The 19,832-nt window shown below is 38.8% G+C and overlaps 1 protein-coding gene across 1 annotated transcript; it reads right to left on the bottom strand.

The window, feature by feature from the left end:
* Positions 1-7,912: 7,912 nt before the first annotated feature.
* Positions 7,913-16,246, bottom strand: wdr18.S (WD repeat domain 18 S homeolog). The gene is given in 10 exon segments (NM_001096038.1): positions 7,913-8,629; positions 8,767-8,838; positions 8,936-9,099; positions 9,622-9,746; positions 10,417-10,475; positions 11,024-11,167; positions 11,710-11,851; positions 13,281-13,414; positions 13,696-13,806; positions 16,031-16,246. Coding segments are annotated over 10 exon segments (1,287 nt in total). The 5' UTR covers positions 16,241-16,246; the 3' UTR covers positions 7,913-8,503.
* Between the last annotated feature and the right edge of the window lie 3,586 nt (positions 16,247-19,832).

A 19,832-nucleotide genomic window follows, 5' to 3' on the forward strand; every position in this document is an offset into this window, starting at 1 on the left:
AGGCAGAAATGCATAAAAAATTTAATTAAAGGACAGAGATAATATGCACAACTTTGCTCTAGCAGGCTGGTTATCCTTTCAGTGCCCAGTGACCTTAAATAAGTCACAATTCACATCACTGAACACCTAAACAAAAGCTTTTTGCTGTGGGACTGTACAATTACCATGTGGTACAAAATTAAGAATCACAGAAGCTTATTTAGTTGTTGTATGTATGTGGATCAGTGGCTAAGCCATGTGAAACTTTTCTCTCTCCATTCACATCTGTGCCTCTCTTGTTCTAAAATTTACCCTTTCTCTTATGCTCTTCTTTTCACTACCAGTTCCCATTTTAAATCACTTCCCTTTCTGCCCTGACCTCCCTTTTCACCTTTTCTTCTTCTCTTCTCTTTTCATTCTTCCTCTCTTTTCTCCTTCTACCATTTTATTTCCAGATCTCCTTCAGCTTTTACTGCGTTTTCTTTTATCTTTTTCTCCCCTACATATTACCTCTCTTAGTAGATTTTTTGTACTACTCCTTTGGTCTTTTTCTATCCCTTTTCTATATGTCCCGTCATTTTTACTATGAAAAATCAGTATTTTCAGGCCACGCTGAATGGATACCAAACATGAGACCCTTAGCTGTCTTTTTAGGAGCAAGCCCTATTCCAGTTTTAATATTCTCATCTATTATTTTATTATTATTGACATGTATTTATATAGCGCCAACATATTGTGTAGCACTAAACTCCATTGTTCATTTCTCTGTTCTTCACACTTTATTATCTAGAGTTATCTTTTTTGCTTCTGTTCATTTACTCCTCCCTTTTTAAAAAATGTGATTCTTTTGCTCTACCATTCTTCCTACCACCATCAGCTTTAAATAACCATTCATTGCAATTGAGTACAATGTAGCCAATAAGAAGGATACATAGCTCCAGACATGGGAAGAAACGTGACATTTTTGCAGGTTATTTGTCATTATTATCGAAGTGGCAATTATTTTCCCATTTAGTGGGAGAACATACTGGGTGGCTCACAATGTGTAGTAAACTGCACCTGGTGCACTAATTCTGTCAGGCTTAGTTGCATCTACTGGAAAAAAATCGAAATAAGACGATGCACTATTTTTTATACTTTGCTCCTTTCACTTCTGAGATGGCTCAACAATTTGATCTCACTAAATTGAGAAACTACTGGTGCTGCATACTATATGGCTGGAACATGGGTGGACAAGTTGCACTTTAAAGGACCATAAAGGACTCCAATAGTAAATACGTTTTTTGAAATGCATACCTCCCAACTTCCTGATGTTCAGAGCACAGCCTGCTGTCCCAGATTGTAGTTTAAATGTCCCAACGTTTCTCCACTCATCTTCAATTCTTTCAAGCCAGCTCTTCACTCCCTGATCCCTGTAAAAAAAATCCATGGCTGTGTGTTCCACTGTAAAGCACACGTCTATATTACAAGAGTTTAAGCCATGCAAATAGAGGTAGAGAGAGAGACAAACACCATGGCATACAGTAAAGATTGACTTAGGTGTTGGTATTCTCCTTGTGCCAGTGTAGGTGAGGTAATGCTTTCAATCTGTCTATTTCTGCATTGATCTTACAAGCTTGTCTGGGGTTAGTGGAGTGCTAAATATCCATTTTCTGTACTGGCATATCTGGGGTTAATATGCTTGTTATACTGGTACGTCTACGATTCATATTCTCATTATCAATTTTCTTGATTTTATTGACAACCATCTTGGAAAGTGTCTGCGACACTCACACGCTTTAAGAAACTGATGAAAAACTAAGCAAATTATCAAGCAGAAAATGAGGTTTGCCTGTATTATAAACCGATGCTACAGGGATGATTATTAAATTCTGATGCTAGTTGTACTGGTTTATGTGCTGCCATGTAGTAATTATCTCTATGAATTACTAATCAGCCTTATATTGTGATATTTCTATTCTGTATATACAGTATATTGTGAGTGGGTCCCTAAGCTCACTAAGACAGCAGCACAGAGCATGTGCAGTGAATCAACAGAAAATAAGATGGTGAGCTACTGGAGCATCTTCGGAGCCACAGATCTTTACTGCTAAAAAGATTGGTTGTGGTTGCCTGGGGCTGGTACAGAAGCACAAAACATATTGTACAACATTTCTGCTCTATTTCTTTAGCTAAGCTTTAGTTCTCCTTTAAGGGGCACAGTCACAAATAGCTGTGCATGGCAGATCTTTTTGTTCATCTTTCTATTTCTTATATGTCGGGAGGTATGAAAATGGGTCTTCATTCCTCTCTCAGTAAACAAACTCCCTGGGAAAAAAAAATACTATCTATAGAGGGTTAACCTGTGAAAGAGCAAGGCTCTGGGTTATTTAATAAATGTGAAAATGTGCTGCGGGATCAAATACCATCTCTTACTGTGTTTGGTCACTGAGTGATAGTATCTTGTATGTTTTAATTTCCTGCACCATGTTGAGATAATTTACAGCTAGCAACAATCTGTACAAAACTTATCATTCTAGTAACAGAGCATTGCATAAAGAGAGACGGAACATTGAAATACCCAGAGATGGATAGTCAGGGAATACAGACACATTTTTGAAAAACATCACCTTTATTTGGCTTTAATTTGAAAAACACCTGGTTTATTGAGTAATAGAAAGTTATTCTGAATTCAAGTTTTCCAAACTCAATTTTTTTTTGATTTTTCATCCACACTACTTGCTAGGAGAGATATCAGGGCTTTAGAAGGTCTGTGCAAAGAAATTGAATCTAGGTGAGGTTGGCTGATTCATACTTCCCTGGAGGAGATCAGCAGAAATTTCCAAGATACCCCTTTGCATATAGGTGTTAGATATGTAAACCAAGCCAGTTGTGGGTCTAAATGCAATCACCAGCATCCTTTATGCCAGATCCTGTCTAATTTTCTGCAAAACTCGCTGTACCATCAGTAGTGCAGGAAACAAACAAGCAAATGTGAAAGTTCAAGGAGATGACAAGGTGATTGTCCACCATGCCCAGGATGCATTTTAAAATGACATCAAGTCTGTTTGAGCCAGACTGAGAATTTGAGTATTGAAATTCCAGATGCGATCCTCCGACCTGCCACTTGTCTGCATACTACTGGCTGGGGAGTGTGTGATAATGTATGCATGTGGCCTAATGGTACACGATTCAACAATGTAAAGTCTGCTGATGCCAACCTTTATTGCCAGTTTCTTGCTACCAATCCCTACTTTTCATTCTGAGCATAGGAGGTGATCATTTACTCTGTTCCTGCATTAACTATTGCTTGCGTGACAGTCCTGATCTGTTACCTGTACACTGACCTTGTGCTTTATTTTGCCTTTGCTGTGGCTAGCCTGAGCTGTAACATGTCCCCAACAGCTTTTCTTTTGTATATTCCTGCACAATGATACAATATTCGACATATTAAATATAATGAATAACCTTTCACAGTGGACATTTTGTATCTATACATTTTGGCACAAATGTTACTATTTGCTCTTTTGCACTGAATAGTACTGTCAAGGGTATTTGAACTGTTTTTTTTAATAACATCCTATTGAACTACGCTTTTTACGGTTTTATCTTTTTACTATCCAGGATTGGATGCTGAAAATCACCTGGGTGGGAGGGCTGTGTTTAAATGTTTTCACTTTGTATCTGTTTTTTACACTTGAGAAAGGGCACCAGTAGCCCGAAACATGTTGTGTTAAGCAGTGTGAATAATAAATAATTATCAGCAGTTAATCTGCGGGTGAGCGCTCTCCTTTCGTTCATCGATAAGATGTCCCCAACAGCTTGTTGTTTATTTACCAATTTGAAATGGCAAGTTACTTTGACAGAAAAAAAACACATAAAGCCCATAAACTGTGATCACAAACTACAAGTTTTGTTAAAATGGACTGTTCAAAATGGTCTCTTCATGTAACAAAAAAAAACAAAGGCCAGAGCATAAATTATATTTCATGACCAGAAGTAAAAATTTAATTCTAAGACAACTTAATTTTTTCTGGAACAATTTTTGTTTTAACATAACAATGCCTAGAGGATCATCTGACTCTTTTGGAAGTTGGGAAAAATCAGAGGATTTTAAAGCCGAGTAGAAGAAGGCCCTGAGAAAATGTTCTTTTAAGTTAATGTTAATGAAAGTAGCATAATGTAAATGATTTAAAGTCAATTGATTGTTTTTTTTTCAGGAAATAAAGTAAAAATTGGATTTTATTTTTGTGCCTTAAGACCTCCTTTGCAAAATCGACATACAACGAATTGGTCGGTAGCCTTCCTGCTCTGAATCCTGCTCAGTGAGACCATCCTAAGCGTTTGAGAGGGGACATGATTACACTTTACATGTACATTAGAGCAGGGGCCCCCATTGGGCCGCCGAGCCTAGGGGAAATTAACACAGTGCACCGAATTGGACGCCGGCGCTACAGAATTGGATGCTGACCCCCTCCCCCGGTCCTTACAAAAAATTTGGATCTACACCAGTCCCCGGGCCTAAAAAGGGTGAGGACCGCTGCATTAGAGGACATCATAGACAAATAGCAGGGGACCTTTTTACCCATAAAGAGGATCACCGTACCAGAGGCCACCCCTTCAGACTAGAAGAAAATAAATTTAATTTAAGGCAACGTACAAGGTGGTTCTTCACAGTCAGGACAGTGAGGTTGTGGAATGCACTGCCGGTTGATGTTGTGATGGCTGATTCTGTTAATGCCTTTAAGAGCGGCTTGGATGATTTTTTGGACAGACATAATATCAAAGGCTATTGTGATACTAAACTCTATAGTTATAGTATAGGTTTGGGTATATATAATTTATGTGAAAGTACGGAGGGGTGTGTGTATGGATGCTGGGTTTTCATTTGTACGGGTTGAACTTGATGGACTTTGTCTTTTTTCAACCTGATTTAACTATGTATTATTCAAACCTGTAAGGACCTACATTGATCACACCTCACACTGTCAGTGCCCTCGTTGTTCACAACTCAAACAGACTGTAGGAGCAGCACTGACATTGTGTCATTTTACATTGTACAGTAGAGTGGTCTTACCCTCTTCTACTATGCCTGTGTGTGACATTCTGCCTGCTCTACAATGCCTGTGTGTGCCATACTCTGCCGGTCTTAGTCTGCCATACTCTGCCTGTCATATGCTACCTGTGTGCGCCATACTCTGCCTGCCCTATACTGCCTGTGCGTTAAACTCTGCCTGCCCTACTCTGCTTATTGGAGGTGAGCCTGGTGGGGGTTTGTTAGCATTTGGAAATGCTTATTAGTGGGTCCCTAAGGTTTAATCAAATGCTGGGGTTGCTGTTCTTCCCACAGGGGAGGAAGAGGCATATGGATTTTTTCACATATGAGTGCTGCGTGATACCCTTACAGTGAGCACCAAGCACTTGATTTTTTTTTTGTGTGCTACCACCATTAAAGGAGAAGGAAAGGCTAAAATTAAGTAAGCTTCTTTAGAAAGGTCTATATAAATACACCAGTAACACCTCAAAGTAATGCTGCTGTGAGTGTAAAACACAGCATTTCTTTCCTTCTATTGAGCACACATAGGCTTTTGTCTCAGACTTCCAGTTTTCAGCTTAAACCTCCAGGGCTAGGGCTTATGCATGCTCAGTTTGCTCCTCATTCCCTCTCACCCTGCCTGCTGTAATGTGAGCCCACAGCTAAGTGAGCAGGGAGAAACACAGGCAGGAAGTGATGTCACACCAAGCTAATATGGCAGCTGTTATCCTAAACATACAGAGAGCTTCTGGAGCAACTTACTCAGGTATGGTAAAACATTCTGCAGAATAAATATAGTGTTATAGCTTGCACTATTGTGGCTAATCTATTGGCAAACTGCTTTGTTAGCTTTCCTTCTCCTTTAATGTGGGTATCAATTTAGCATTTCTTGTAATAAGAGGAGTATGGTTTAAAGTGGATGTTGTTTTATAAAGGGGGTGGTTATCACAGGCATCCATTACTGGCCCTCCACCCCGTACGCCACAACTGTTACAGCCCTTGGTAAAACAGAAGTTGGGCAGCAATGATTAAGGGAATTGCAACAAAGGTGTGCCCAACACTAAATATTGAGAGTTAATTTTATACAGTTCTATTGAGGTATCTGTCTTATCAAATGGTTTCAGACTCCACAAATTCACTTCTATTTGCGGAGGGGGGAAAAAACCCTAAACTTACCACTAGGGAAAACAAAGAAGGCTACGAGGCAAACAATGCTGTAGCTTGCAAAAATTAGTAGTCCGAGAGCATCGGATCTGCTCCGTGGGCTGAAGCAGATATCAGCCCAAATACACTAAAGGAGGCATCTTAGGCCTGACATCTGTGCTGTGTTGACTACATGCAAGCGGAAGTAGCATCGATCAATAATGCAAGGGCATGAAGTAAATCTGCTTCTCTTGGCCTGCAAAAAATACACAGTAGATCCAGGGGCATATATTTCCACAAAAGACCCATCAGATGAATAAAGGTTTAAATTATCTATCCTCTACTCTAACAACAACACAAATAGTGGTCTTACCCCAACAGCCTCTGTGAATGATTTTAAAACAATTATGGACACACACACTTTTTTGCTTGAAGGTTGCTGCTTCATCAAGAATATCATATTAGCCAGACTTTATAATTATTAGGCAAAAAACTATTTCATGACCTAAACAATCCATATGGATCTTTGTGGGTGATCCTAGTGTAAGAAATTGCCATCTTGATTTTGTTATTTAATATGAAAGCTGTTGTTCAGGGAACTTACATGAAGCCCTGATTATCATAACAAAGGTTTTCCTGTGAATATTAAGGCCTATGTCTGCTGTGGGGACCATAAAACTGATTTTGTATCCGAGAAAACTTGCTCAACAGGATGTAGGCAAGTTGGGGGCTTTATGCAGCATCTTGGCAGTTGGGAGGGTTTATGTGGTGGCAGGTGAGAACCCAGGATAAAAGAACACTGGACAAATGTGAAAAGGAGCTGGGCAGCTGAGAGGAGGCAGCTAGAGAGCTGGAAAAGCCAGAGGAACCTGGGACAAGACAACATGTGAGGAATGAAGACCAGAGGGGAAGGCAGAGATGAAGCTGAACTCTATTCCCCTGCCTTTTTGGTAACAACAATGTAGACTTGTGTAATGTGTAACTGTAAATATTGTAATAATTGTTTAGTCCGAGTGTAATCATTTATGTATAACAATCAATTGATTTATTTTACAATATATAACGTTACTATACGCTCATTGGTGTGGATTCATGGTCTGCTTGCTCAAAAGAACCAGAAACCCTAGTAAGTGGGTTGAGGTACATTAACATTACTATTATTATTATTAATGATTAATGATGTAATATACTATATAAACTTACACTAGGATAGAGTTATTTAACAAACCTGTCAGAAAGACTAAGGAAACATTACTGAAAACTCACACAGAGATACATTTGTTAAGAAGATAACACAAAGTAAACCAATTTTAATTGGTCTGAACAGAAATAATAATAAATAATTCCATAAACTATTCCATAGACTGCTAGCAATATTGAAAACTGCATTAGCTTAACTCCTGGTTGTTATTTTTTAAACAATGTTGCAAAAACCAGTCTGCTCCAGCAAGACAAGTCTGGCTTGTGTTGCATTGTTTCCAAAGCCATAGCCACCAGGGCAGAGAACAGAATGAACAGGTCAACGCTGCTTTTAATAGCAATACAAATAACTTACAAACCATAGCAAATGTGATAAATGTTACAAATCTGTAAAAGGAACAAATATGGAGGCGCATGGTAAACCAAAATGTTTTGCATCACGAATGGGGCACCAGTTAAGTCACCATAAACTGACAAGTACTCATGTTTATTGTACCATTGAAGGACAATAAACTTCAAGGTTACAGATCTGCACTCCCTTACTGTACAATTCAACTCATAAATGCCGAGAACAGATTAAAAATGTATAAAAAGATTTTATTACACAATAAAAAAAAAAGTACTAAATACAAAACGTAGTACTTTATGCTGCCGTGTCAGAACAGTTCACCCATGTGCACATATAGTTTAGCCATTACTTATTTTAAATTATATCACAGAGCTTTCACGGCTTAACAAGAGACAATAAAATCTCCACTGTCCAAACTATTATCACCTGACCCCTAATGACACTGGCAGGGTCAGAATAATTACCATACCAAAATATGCTGTGTGTCACTACCCTAAACAATGGAAATGGTAATGGAAAAAAAAAAGACATGACTGGGGAAGTATCCGTGTCATCAGTAAATACCATTTAATGCCTAAGGCTGATTATTCGGAAGATGAACTTCAGCTCGGTTTGATACATTTGCGTGAAATAATAATTAATGAGTCAATCTTTTGCGGTCATAACAGGTACATAGCACAGAAAGTGTTAAGCAAAACTTGTATGTTGATCCAAAATTGGCACAGAATATTAAAATTCGTTTGTGCATTTCAGTCTGTCATTTTATATGTTCCAAATGCTTACTATATAAGATTCAAATATATGTGTGAACAAGCATATTATTGTTTGGTGATAATCCTGGCTGAGAAGTCAAAGAGATCCTTGTTGATTTTTCGTACCACATTAAGTTCCTCTTCCAGCTCTGAGGTTCTAGAGCGAAGCTGTTCAACTAGTCCTGAAAGATTCTACAAGAAATGTAGTAGAGTAGTTTAGAGGGAGGCTGAAAATACAGATATACCAGGATAAATGCAATTGAGAGCAAAGAGCAGAAAATAGTGTACACAATAAGGGAGTAAACCTGGATCTCACAGGATGTACTTACCTTGCCCTCACTTTCACCAAGGAGGGACTGTAACTGCTCTGCTCTCTGCAGGTATGTGTTCTCCTCAGATCCCTAGAATTTTAAATACACGTTTAAAAAAAAAAAATTCATGGAGAAAGAAAGGAATGACTAAGCTGTAGCAATACTTAATTGCAGTTACAATACATACCTGCTGCTTCCCAAGTCGCAGGATCACCCCTCCACTCTCCGGACCGTCACAGCCCTCAGCCCCCTGCAGGTGTTTGCTGAAGTGTGGTAGAGGGAAGCTCGGCTTACTTTCTGATCGCAACATGTTACTTGGAGCAGCTATTATAAATACATTTGTCACAGGACCTATAAGAAAAAGAAGGTGTGCCATAAAAACATTTGGTGCAAGTGATAGAAGCCAAGATCTAATATAAATTATGTGTCAGACATTAACTTTTTCTATTAAACAAAAGGCTGAAAATGAAATTGCATGAAAATATTAGTTAAGAAAAGATACAGAACATGTTTCAGAATGTTTTGAAAATGATATAATATAAAAGAAACTTTCCGGGTGTGGAAATAGCGTTTTCTAAAATAACTACTGCATCTTGTACATGCCCTTTAAGACTGTCCTTTTCAAAGTCTCTATGAGCTCTGAAACATTATACTGAATATTTTTTGGATGACCGACAAAATGATTCCTGTGTTGTTATTTACATTTGACAGTGAATGCAGCTTTCCTTGTCATTTAACATCCAAAATCTGGTCATTTTCATTGTTAGGTTCTGTACATATTACAAAAATGAATGCCCCCTACTATTAAAAGTCTTGAGCAAAATCAAAGTAATAAAAATAAATAAATAAAAAAAAAAAAACCCACACACACACCTTTATGGGGGACAGTACGTAGACACTGCTTGCTTTGAATGTCCCAAACACAGACAGTTTCATCATGAGAGCCAGAGATCAGCATGCTCCCATCCAGAGACACTGATAAGCATGTAACCTGGTTCCTGAAAAAAAACACATATATTATGGGAACCAAAAAGGTCTAATATGCATTCTATAACATACTGAAATGTGCTTTGTGTTAGAGCTGACAGGGGGGCAACATATGTACTAGTATTATTACTATGCTATGTTTCACCATTCCAAGGTTCCAGAGCTCCTGTCTGGTAAAAAAAAGATAAATTGCAAAAATTGAAAATGAATACAGCTGGGAAGCCTCAAAGATTCCCCAGTTCATATTTTAGTAAATCTGCTAGAGTTTTTATTGGAAAAAACGTAGTTAGTGCCCAATATCTCCATTAACAAACCAAGAAGTCATCGCAGTGATGATTAGGAGTAAGCACACTCAGTTCTGAATACAAGTTCACGAGAATACTTTGAGCTCTATATCCTATTGGCTAGCATACATAGCAAAGCAACAGAAAATTAGTTCAATAAGGTTTATTCAATAAGGGGAAAGTACAAACAGACAAATTCTCAACTCTGATGAAGGATGCATTTAAGGGCACAACTTTAAGGAGTTTAGCAGAGTAAAGAAGAAAATGTTATTATAATGCTTTATTTCAGTAGTGTTAGAAGATTTTGAAAGGGGTTATTTTCACAAAGTTAAATTTTGGTGCCATGAATCTGAATTAATATAGACTGTGGTTGTTCCCCTACAATGCTTGTTCCTACCTGTGTCCTTTTAACACCATCTCCTGCTCAGGATGGAATTGTCGTTCTCTCTGCTCTGGCTGCAAGACAAAGGGGGGAATTCACAAAAGTGTCGGTAAAAAAAGTAACCCAGAAGTGGCGGTCGACAAATTTGTAAAATGTCGTACGTACGGCAAATTCACAAAGGCAGATGTTACCATCTCTGAATGTCTCGTAAGTCTGACAATTTTCTAAAATGTCGTATATCTTTTCATCGTACAAACGACATTTACCAAGACTTTTTAAACGACAATTTGTCTGACATTTTCATTTTGGAGAGCCTAAAGTGTCTGAAAAATTGTCGGTAAAAAAAATGAGTTTACAAGTAATTCATAAAAATGTCGGGAAAAGTGGCGCAGAAAAAACCACGCCCACTTTTAACGACACTAATTCAAAAGTGTCGCACATGTCGGAAAACTGGCGGAGAAATGCTCTGTGAATTTGTCGGCTGTTGCTACGACACTTTCTACGACATTTTAAAGACATTTTTTCGTTCCCGACACTTTTGTGAATTCCCCCCAAAGTCTTTTTTACTTCAGTTATTATGCATTTATATGTGTAGTTGTATAAAGCCATTATGGACACAAACCGTAGTGTAGAGGTCTACTTGGTATATAACGCCATCACTGCCGCCACAGAAAAGATGATATTCAGCTGGATCAAATGCCACCGACATAATCCGAACATCAAAGAGCACAGAGACCAGGAGGTCACCTGAGCAAATCTCCCACAGCTGCAAGAAAGAATAAATATCTAAGAGTGTTTTATCTGTACATTGCTTACACTTTGCTTCATATCTGAACATGCCGACACTCTGCTGGAAAATACACAAGAGACTTTATGAAAACAATAGTGAAGCAAACAGTATTTAGAAAATGTTGCAGTGACTTCCAGGACACAGGGGATAGCACTTTTTTTGAAATCACAGAATATTCATGGCTACAGCTGCATGAAAATACTGTCTGGCACACAGGTCATTATCTCAGCTGTCATATTTACACCAGTAGAGAAAATGACCCATGTTCCATTAGCCTAAAGAGCCCTATATCAAATCATATTGCTTATGCCCCAAAGAATAGCTCACATTCTGACTTATGGTGCTCCACAGTCACTGACGAATCACTAGAAATACAAACCAGATAAGGGCTCCTGACCATGTTCTTATGAACTTTGGTTTAAAATGGTTTAGCCATAGTATTTGCAAGGTAGAATTCTTAGGAGAATTATGCCACCCAGATACTTAAAACGTGTACCGCAAAACACATACATACTAACCTTGACTGTCTGATCTAGAGAAGATGTGACTACTCGAGACTGTGGACCTCCAATACCACATTGCAAATCTGTGATAGGTAAGCTGTGACGGGACCATACATAACGAGGTTCAGGCCCTCGGGAAGTCTCTACCTGCAAAGCACTAAAAGAACATAAACAATTGAGGGACAGCTAAACTATGGACTACCACAACAGAATAGACCACTGCTTGACAAGCTGTAATTCCTATGATGTTTATACAGGGCTGGGTTGAATGGTAATTAAAAAATGGTTTCAGAGAGGTTTTTAAATAATTTTTTCTCTCTCTGGATCAACAAAGTTTTTGTAACACGAAAACTTTCAGCTTCCAGATGTTTATTTTTCACTGTCTTTACTGCTATACTATAACTATATTTGCATAACAACTACTAGATGTCTGTGCACTGAACAAAAATTCTTTAACTCTTTATCCTGGATCTATTCCCAATTATAAAAACCAGTGCTGGCTCTTAAAGGGGACCTGTCACCCAAAAAAAATGTTTCAAATCCTATTTTATCACAAAATTAACTAATTACACTGTAAAGTATTTGAATCTTTTTTCCTTCGGTCTGGGAATTCATAATTATAGCAAGCAGGCTGGAGCCATTTTGTTGCCACTGTTATTAAGGCAAGTCTTACATCATCTCAAAATCTTGTTTGTGCACAAGAATGGGAGGCATGATGTCCATTCCAATGCACTGGTTACACAATTAAATGGTAAAGAGAGTGGAGGAACTTGGGAAGAGCAGTGACATCTAGTAAGTGCTGAATGGAAAGTGAAAGTAATCGCCTGCCCTGCCTCTATGCCTAGGCATAGAGGAGGGGCAGGCAATATTTGATTGACAGCTTCGATTTTTAAACGAGTTTACAACAGCTATGAATGCTTTAAGAAAAAAAAGAATTTGGATTTCATGTTTAATTTAAAAATAACTTTTATTATACAGATTTTTATGTCTTGGTGATAGGTCCACTTTAAAGGAACAGTTCAGTGTAAAAATAGGTCCACTTTAAAGGAACAGTTCAGTGTAAAAATTAAAACTGGGTAAATAGATAGGCTGTGCAAAATATAAAATGTTTTTTTACACTGAACAATTCCTTTAAGGCACTTACAGATATAATGAAAGTTACTGCTGCCAGTCATCATTTACCATGGAGGAATTACACACAAAAATTATATATGTATTCCACAAAAATTTCTTTCAAATGGGAACACCAGTACTAATTCACAAACTGAAATTCGAAACGTTTTAAGTTGCAGAGCAGACAAGGTTTTTGCCTGCATCCATCAATATTTTGTAATCTTTATCTTCGCAAGATGCAGCACCCTATCAAGGGTTATTATTATAACGTTTGTATGCCTCAGGTATCTAAAATACAAAGAGGGAAAGCTTTCCTTTGTCCATGGGCCACTATGCCTTGGTCTGACATGGTCATAATCCTTCTGTAATACTAACTCGGGTAACAGGCCTGAGTTTGAAGAACCTGCACCTTCATATTCCTTATTTACTTTATTTTGGCACTTAACTGCACATACTGCTTAAGGAGTTGTTACCTGTAAAGGCTCCACACCAGAACCAAACTGTCCTTGGCTCCAGATACAATATGACTGCCGTCATCTGTGAAAGTCAAGCAGGTTACATCCTGGTAGTGATTGTTTAGTATAGCAAGGAGGTGTCCAGTGCAGACCTGATAAAGACAGTAAAGACAAGCAAATGGGAACATGAGCAATATAGAACTTTATAGCCTTATGCTCATTATTTGTCATTTTATTTGAACATAGGTGAATAACTAAAAAGATGTGTAAACAAAGGAACCGCTAAATGTTAAAAGCGAGTAGGAACTGGGGTGTGGGATTCTTTACGCAAATAAAATCATTAAAAAAAAACAAAAAAAAAAAAAAAAAAAACAAGAAAGCTGAGAAGAGTTCCCCTGCTCATGCAAATCCCACACCTTGAAGAACAACTCACCTCCCAAAGGTAAATACTTTCTGCAATGCCAGCCACTAGGTAAAGTCCATTTGGAGAAGCAGCCAAGCAGTTCACAGGTCCTGGGCATACAATCTTCTGCTGCAACTGGTCCTAAAAGTATAGAAACAGATGAAACAATGATGGACGGTGCTAACAGGCAGACTTAGGGGGGGAATATAATTAAAAATCGCAAGCATTATTTAAAATGGTGTTTTTGCAAATGTTCGCATTGTAACATCTTTCGCTGGCAAATATTACATTGCCCATTATCGCTAAGCAATGATTAGCATTTACACCTGTTCTCAAGTTTAGTTAAATACTTTGTCGCAAAAAATGCTTTGCGTTATACATATTACATACACTGCGCATGTTCGCAAAAGCCATTTGCTCAAAATATTGGGGAAGTCATTGAGGTCTGTAATCAGTCAACAAGGATGCAAACATGATATCTAATGTTCACAAAGGTACTTGCAAACTTTTTTACGCTAATGAAAGATTACATTCCTCCAAAAGTATAAAAAAACATTATAGATTAGTTCACATCAGAAGTAAAACAAAATAAAAAATGTTAGAAGAGCCAAGTGTGTCATTCAAGACTAGCTTCATGCTAGACACCATTGGGCCCCAATGAACTAAGACACTGGTACTCTATACCAGCTGTTGATGAATAACATTCTCAGTCATCCCATAACCTGATCCATACAATTTGGAGTATTAAGTTTGTGCAATCCACTATGCAACCCTTTATTTTAGAGCCAATCATGCACCTCATTTTAATTGCTATTTGCTGTTGTAAGGTTAAATTGCCTTGAGAGAGAGAGAGAGAGAGAGAGAGAGAGAGAGAGAGAGAGAGAGAGAGAGAGAGAGAGAGAGAGAGAGAGAGAGAGAGAGAGAGAGAGAGAGAGAGAGAGAGAGAGAGAGAGAGAATTCACAGTCCATGAAAGCACTCACAGCGAACGCCATCCAGCGTGTATCAAAGCATTATTTATTGGTGCATGGTGTATCAACGTGTTTCGGCTCACCTGGAGCCGTCGTCAGGATAACGACAGGAAGTGTAGTGCGTCATTATATCATCCCCTCAACCAATCAGAGTCAATCCCTCATTACAATTTCACATATGTGTGAACCATTCATATAGCCAAAAGTGCATCTTTAAAGTGGCAGTGCTCATCTCAAATATATACTGTGATTGAAATATCTAGGCCCCTATCCAAAATCTGTGTATTAGGCCATCAAGTGAGAATCTATAAATACATATAATAGTACATATAAAAATGTGTAAAAAAATTTTTTTAAAAGATTTTATCTAATAAACTTTTCTTAAAAACACACTGACATCCACAGTGTCTCATCGAAATGTATCAAAAAGCTTATCTATTGAGCAATCAACATTGCCAGCAAGATCTTAGAAAATGTAACAAAATACAACTCGTAATATTATCTAAGTCAATATATCTAGACACATTGTAGAAAAAGAGTAGAAATAGGGGGAAAGAAACCACAAAACTAAACACTGGCAGGATTAAGTAGATCTCTATATCGACTGTGGTAGTCCATATATACCCATTAATGGCATTTACTACCACCCCATCAAAGGTATGCCAATCCTACAGGGCTAAGAGGGCATTACCGCTTCACTATCCATTATATCAAAACATTTTCAAAAATATTTTTACTGTAAATTACAGATTAAATGAAGCTTGCCAAAGAGTACATTTCATTAAGACCTCTTGGGGCCACTGTGTCCAGAGTTCGCATCTACTTAGCTTCCTTCTGTAATAAAAGTTTAGGCCTATCACCACCTCTCCGTAGTGGCGGAATATGGTCAATAAGTATCGCACGTAAGGATGGCAAAGGATGTTTGCATGTCATAAAATGTCTAGCCAAGGGGGTATCAGCCATAAAATGTCTAGCCAAGGGGGTATCAGCCTTCCCAGTGGCCAGAGCTGCACATATGACAGAGCGATGGTTATTCATGCGCTGTCAAAGTTCAGCTCTTCCGGGCCCCACTTCAGGCCCGAAACACACGTACCCCCTGTGCCCCCCTGATACTCAGCCTTTGGCTGTGAGGGGATGTAGGTGTAGTTCAGCCATAGCTGGAATGGAGTAGTCACAAGTAGTACACAAATGATATCTGGATTTCAGAATATATTAAATATATATGCAGCACGTACACGAGTAAACCTTTCACGCTATGGGTTTCTCCTAAATACAGACATTTTAAAAGCACAAAAGCAGACAGATCTGAAATCCTAGCATCCGCATTTATTTGAAAGAAAATAAAAACGTGTCTTGTCTCATTCACTACAAACAATATATAAAGTAAGAGCATTACCCTTCTCTGAAGCTCCCACACATTGATGTAGTTCTTTCCAAGCTGTCCGCCCAGCAAGTACTGACCACCGAGTACCGCCAATCCCCGGTGCGAAGTGTTACCCCCTCTATAAGTCAGAAGCACAGAACCGGTTACCGGCTCCCAAACCGTGCAGTTCGCTACTTGCCCAGTAGCATCAGCGCTAAGCACTAGCTCTAAGGGCGCCGCCATCTTTAGTCAGAACGGAAAGTCACGTGCTAACACGGTATGGGCGTCTTTTAGACCACGTGATCGTGAAGCGAACGTATTTTATAGGAGCGTATAGAGGGTGCATAGTATACGTTTATTTATTTCCATTTGTAGTAATATGATAAATAGCGAGTAAAGTTAAGTACACGTGGGTAGCCTGCCTGAATACATATCTGATTTGCCCACGTAAATGGTGCCCAGAAATAGTTATTGTGGCTGTGCCTGAAAATGTGTCGACGTGCCCCAACTTCAAATATATGAACGTTGTCGCCTGTAAAAAAGAAAGGCACATTGGTAGAATAGTAACGGTAGACGCATATAGTGTGGGTTGTAAGGAGAGACTGGCAGACGGTGAAGAGTGAGGGCAGTGACGCATTCATTAGGGGATGTCACCCGCAACAAGTCTCCTCTTCTGTGGGCCACTAATATGGGAGTTGCTTTGTTTTTCCGAAGTTGGCAAAAGTTTCATCACCAGGCAACTTTGGAAAAATCAAGCACCAGATATGTTTTTTTTTACCCTAGAGAGTCACTTGATCACCAGTGGGAAAGTATTTGAGGATGTCTCCTGCAGAAGAGGAGATTTGTAGCCACTAGCCACAACTTATGTCCTCATATATCATTGCCCTTCCATCTGGGAAGAAGATATAGGCACAAAAGGCATTCAAGTTGCAGGGAGTACCCTGCTTGTTATTTCCGCACAATAAAACAAGCAGGGCACTCCCTGCAACTTGAATGCCTTGTGTGCCCATATCTTCTTCCCATATTGATTGTGAGGTTGCCGGATCCTCTAATATTGTGCACCAGGCTAATCAAATCAAGGGTGTGCGACCTTTCATTTCCTTGTGTGAGATTGCCCTTCTATCTGCCATGGCACACCAGGTGATCACCAGCGATAAATCTCTGCTTCTGTGGGCGACTAATCTGTTTCCCATCCCATTGTTTCCCAGCAATAATGTGAATCACTGGTGGTAAAACCCATGTGTTGCTTCAGTCTTCCAAAATTGCTTAAAGGTTTCCTCTTGAGGCAATGTCGGATGATTTTGGAAGGCTGAAGTGACACATGGGTTTTACCACCAGTGATTTATATTATTGCCGGTGGGAAAGCTTTTGCATCACTGGTGATTAATCTCCTGATGTGCCATAGCCCTTAGACCCACACAATGTGCCAGTCTTTCCTGCCCCATGAGCTAGTCTCTCCCATTTTTACTCCCCATTCCATGTTCACAGCCAGATTACATTCTTCCCTCTGGTAGTGATAATTTTCCTATATTTCAATTTTTCTTTCCTATTCATAACATTGACATGAGGCATCGGGATTCTAATGGGAAGTGGGGGGCATAGCATTGATTGTGGACTGCATGTGGACTGAATGGTCGCAGTCTGCAAAGGTTCTATGGGCTCCCTCTGGCTGGGTTTCACCACTACATGTACCATTTTTCTACATGTAAAGGTTTTACTATTTTATATAAAACACGCCAAGGTTCCAAAGGTGTATGATCAAGCCACCCACCTTTAATAGAAATAGAGTTCAGTGAATAAAACATTCAAAATGAATCAAAAGTTATTTTTTAAAATATGTAAATAGTAAAAAAATTAAGCAAGAAGTATCAGAGGGAGGGCAATTGCTTGATGACAGTAAGGGCAGGGGTGTAACTATAGAGGAAGCAGACCCTGCGGTTGCAGGGGGGCCCAGGAGTGTAGGGGGCCCAGTGAGACCCTAATTAATTAGCAATTTTAGTATATCTTGGTAAAATAGGCCAACTTATAAATATTTTGGGGCCCTAAATTGAATTTGCTATGGGGCCCAGTAACAACTAGTTACGCCACTGAGTAAGGGGCAGATTTATCAAGGGTCGAAGTGAATTTGAGGGAATTTCGAAGTAAAAAAATTCGAAATTTTAAGTAATTTTTTGGATACTTCGACCATCGAATAGGTTACTACGACTTCGAATTTGATTAGAAGTAAAATCATTCGAATATTCGACCATTCGATAATCAAAGTACTGTCTCTTTAAAAAACTTTGACTTCAATACTTTGCCAAATTAAACCTGCCGAAGTGCTATGTTAGCCTATGAGCATTTTTCTAAGTTTTTGGAAGTCGAAGTAAAATTGTTCGATCGTTCGGTGAAATCCATCGAATCGTTCGATTCAAAGGATTTAATCATTCGATTGACCGATTTTACTTTGACCGCAGGATACCCAAATTCGATGAAAAAAACTTTGAATTCTATATTCGAAGTCAAAGTATTTCAATTCGATGGTTGAATTTCGAAGTATTTTTAACTTCGAAATTCGAACCTTGATAAATCTGCCCCTAATTTTCATCTGTTTACACAATTGAGGTCACGGCTAATAAAGGCTTCCTTTTTTTAACATTTGATTTTATTAGTTTTCAAGTAGTATGGGGGAGGGTGGTAAAAAGGCTAAAGATGGGAGAAAGGAGGATTTTTCCACTGCCTAGGAGTTCTATAGAGGGTAATGCATATTAAGCCACAATCAAATGACATTGTATTGTATTCATTTGAGAGACTCAATCCTTCTATGTCTATTCCAGGTTTCCATATTTACTCAAACTTGCTGTGGCAGCCCCTGGCTAAGTAGGTAAATTTAGTAACCAGAAGCATCCTATTCACCAGTTTTTAACCAAATCTCTGGAATTTACCCATTATGGCATTGTCAAGGGGGGGACATCAGGGAGTGGAAAACCAAGTGTGTGGAGAAGTATGATGTGATAGCAGGCTTCCTTTTTCATAAATCCAATTGTAACAATATAACTTTTGATGGATGGGCAACTCAGATGGAAGTTCAAAAAAAACAAGCATGTGAAACTAAACAAAAGTCCAGGACCTAATAGTATTCATCTAAGGGTACTATAAGAGCTCCCCTCTGTGATTGCCAAACAATTTAATTTTCCATGATTCTTTGAAGTCTGGTGCCGAGAAACTGGCCGATTGCCAGTGTGGAGGATCCCAATCTCAGAGTGAAATGCAGGAAATGCTGATACCATCTGTGTTAACAAAAAACAGTGATGTGGCAATGGCGGAGCTCATTCCATGCACGCCAGCTCCTGCTAAGCCGCAGCTCTCGCAATGTGTCGGCTCCTTCTGACCGGCTACTACATCAAACCACTGTTACCGCTGCGGAGCGCTGATCAAAGCATTCTTGGAGTCTGGTAAAGTTAATATCAATGTGTTGGCTTTATTTATGCACTTTTAAAACTACAAAGGAGGGGATTTACATCCAACGCGTTTCGTGTCAGAAGACTTGACACTTCATCAGAGTGTGCCGAGAAACTGACCGATTGCCAGTGTGGTGCCGCAAGCAGGATCTCAATCTCAGAGTGAAATGCAGGAAATGCTGATACCATCTGTGTTAAATAGGGAATATGAACTGCCATTTTTCATTGATTTGTGGTTTTAATTGTTTTTCTATTTGTTCTTTACAGATTCTATGCATTGAATCTGGGATAAAAAGAATACGGATAAAAAAGGATAGACAATGTATATATTGTATGTTGCCATAATTGTGATGAGTACTGTTCTAAGTGGTTACACATTGTTATCACTAGATGAC

Source organism: Xenopus laevis, chromosome 1S (genome assembly GCF_017654675.1).
Source record: "Xenopus laevis strain J_2021 chromosome 1S, Xenopus_laevis_v10.1, whole genome shotgun sequence".
NCBI lineage: Eukaryota > Metazoa > Chordata > Amphibia > Anura > Pipidae > Xenopus > Xenopus laevis.